This window comes from Hipposideros armiger, unplaced genomic scaffold (genome assembly GCF_001890085.2).
Source record: "Hipposideros armiger isolate ML-2016 unplaced genomic scaffold, ASM189008v1 scaffold_9, whole genome shotgun sequence".
Taxonomy (NCBI): Eukaryota; Metazoa; Chordata; class Mammalia; order Chiroptera; family Hipposideridae; genus Hipposideros; species Hipposideros armiger.
The window spans coordinates 4,094,860-4,096,301 of NW_017731359.1; the positions used below are offsets into that span (position 1 = coordinate 4,094,860).

At 37.0% G+C, this 1,442-nt stretch overlaps 1 protein-coding gene across 1 annotated transcript in view; it reads right to left on the reverse strand.

Annotated features, from left to right (window-relative positions):
• The window catches only part of TANGO6 (transport and golgi organization 6 homolog), a 175,971-nt gene that overhangs the window by 122,305 nt on the left and 52,224 nt on the right, over positions 1 to 1,442 (reverse strand). Inside the window, exon 10 of the mRNA XM_019653763.1 lies at positions 967 to 1,105. Coding sequence (XP_019509308.1) covers positions 967 to 1,105 — 139 coding nt within the window. The remainder of the gene's footprint in view (positions 1 to 966; positions 1,106 to 1,442) is intronic.

A 1,442-nucleotide genomic window follows, 5' to 3' on the forward strand; every position in this document is an offset into this window, starting at 1 on the left:
CCCCCCACCCACCTCTCCCATCTCCACTGCCAACAAAAAAATTAATCCAGCCCCAAATGTCAATAGTACCAAGGTAGAGAAACCTTGGTTTAGAGCAAAGGAAGCTCTGATTTTAGAGCAAAGAAAGCTTTGATTTTTTTGTGTGTTTTAAACAAAACAATTTTTTAAGTATCCAATGAAGAGCATATATTCTTTTAATGTTATTTACGAGTGGCTGGACAGTGGGATGGATGTGAACACGGAAGGTGAGAAGACATTAAAAAGTATCCCCTACTTCAGATTCTACAATAGAAGTGTTAGCCCTAATTCCCTCCTTGCATTCTCGCATACCTACACCAACCTTAAACTCCACAAACATTCTCTTAGAATAGACACTTTATTTAGGGATAACAATGGAGAAGGCAGAGCTGGAAGGCAGGGAATCAGAGATTATCTGGTTTATGGTCTCAAACAGCGCAAATAAGGAGTAATAGTATGGGGTATGAGTTACTGTTAGAGATTAGAACAAAATGAAGCACAACCACCAGTACTAAGAAACAAACCCAGAAAAGGTTTCAAGTGGCTACAAAATGAAATGAGAGAGGCAGAGCTACTAATTCTCCTTTCCACATACCTGACAAAATAACAGAAAGGATAAGGGATTACTCTATAGCTGTAAAGCCTGCTATTAACTTCAAAAGAGTTCTTACTGTCAACACAAAGATTAACTCTTTCATAGATCAATAGTTCTGTTTTGGTCATCTCTAAAATTTCAGTGCAGGTTACCTTGGAAAGTCATTCAATCGTATGTGTACTGCTGAAGGTATCAAACCTACTAAAAAATAAATTACCCTTATGTCCTCTGATTATCTCTCCTAATAGGACCTAACTTTAGAATCTAAATTTATGACTGCCTTGAAAATTCAAAGGGGCCCCTGATACTACCCTGGAATAAAACTGACCATGAACTATATATGTAGTTCTTACCTTCAAGCAGAAGATGAAGAAGTCACCAGCCAAGCCACATTCCTGGCAGTGAGACAGCAAGTCCCCCAGATGCTCTACCTGACACTGTTCTAAGGACACCTTCTGGTACAGTGCTTCATCTTCATCTTCATCTTCATCACTGCAATGCAGAGTCAGATTTATCTTGGTAAGATTGATCACCCAGAGATTTTTTTTTTTGAAACCCCATTAATAATATCCAAAAGTAACATGTTATTTCCATATAGCTAACTGTAAGAAAGATCTAAAAATTTTGTTTAAATTATTTTCTTAATACTCCATGTGAATAAAAAATATGTATTCTCAGAAGCTAGGCTGCCATGTCCTGTGTAGTCATTTGCTCAGATGGGGAAAAGATTCATGAAGGATAAATACTGTCTCAGTGTCAACTTCTTGGAGACATGAAGTGTTTTAAGTATCTAATGGAAGTTATAGACTCTCTTTTCAGAAAAAAAATT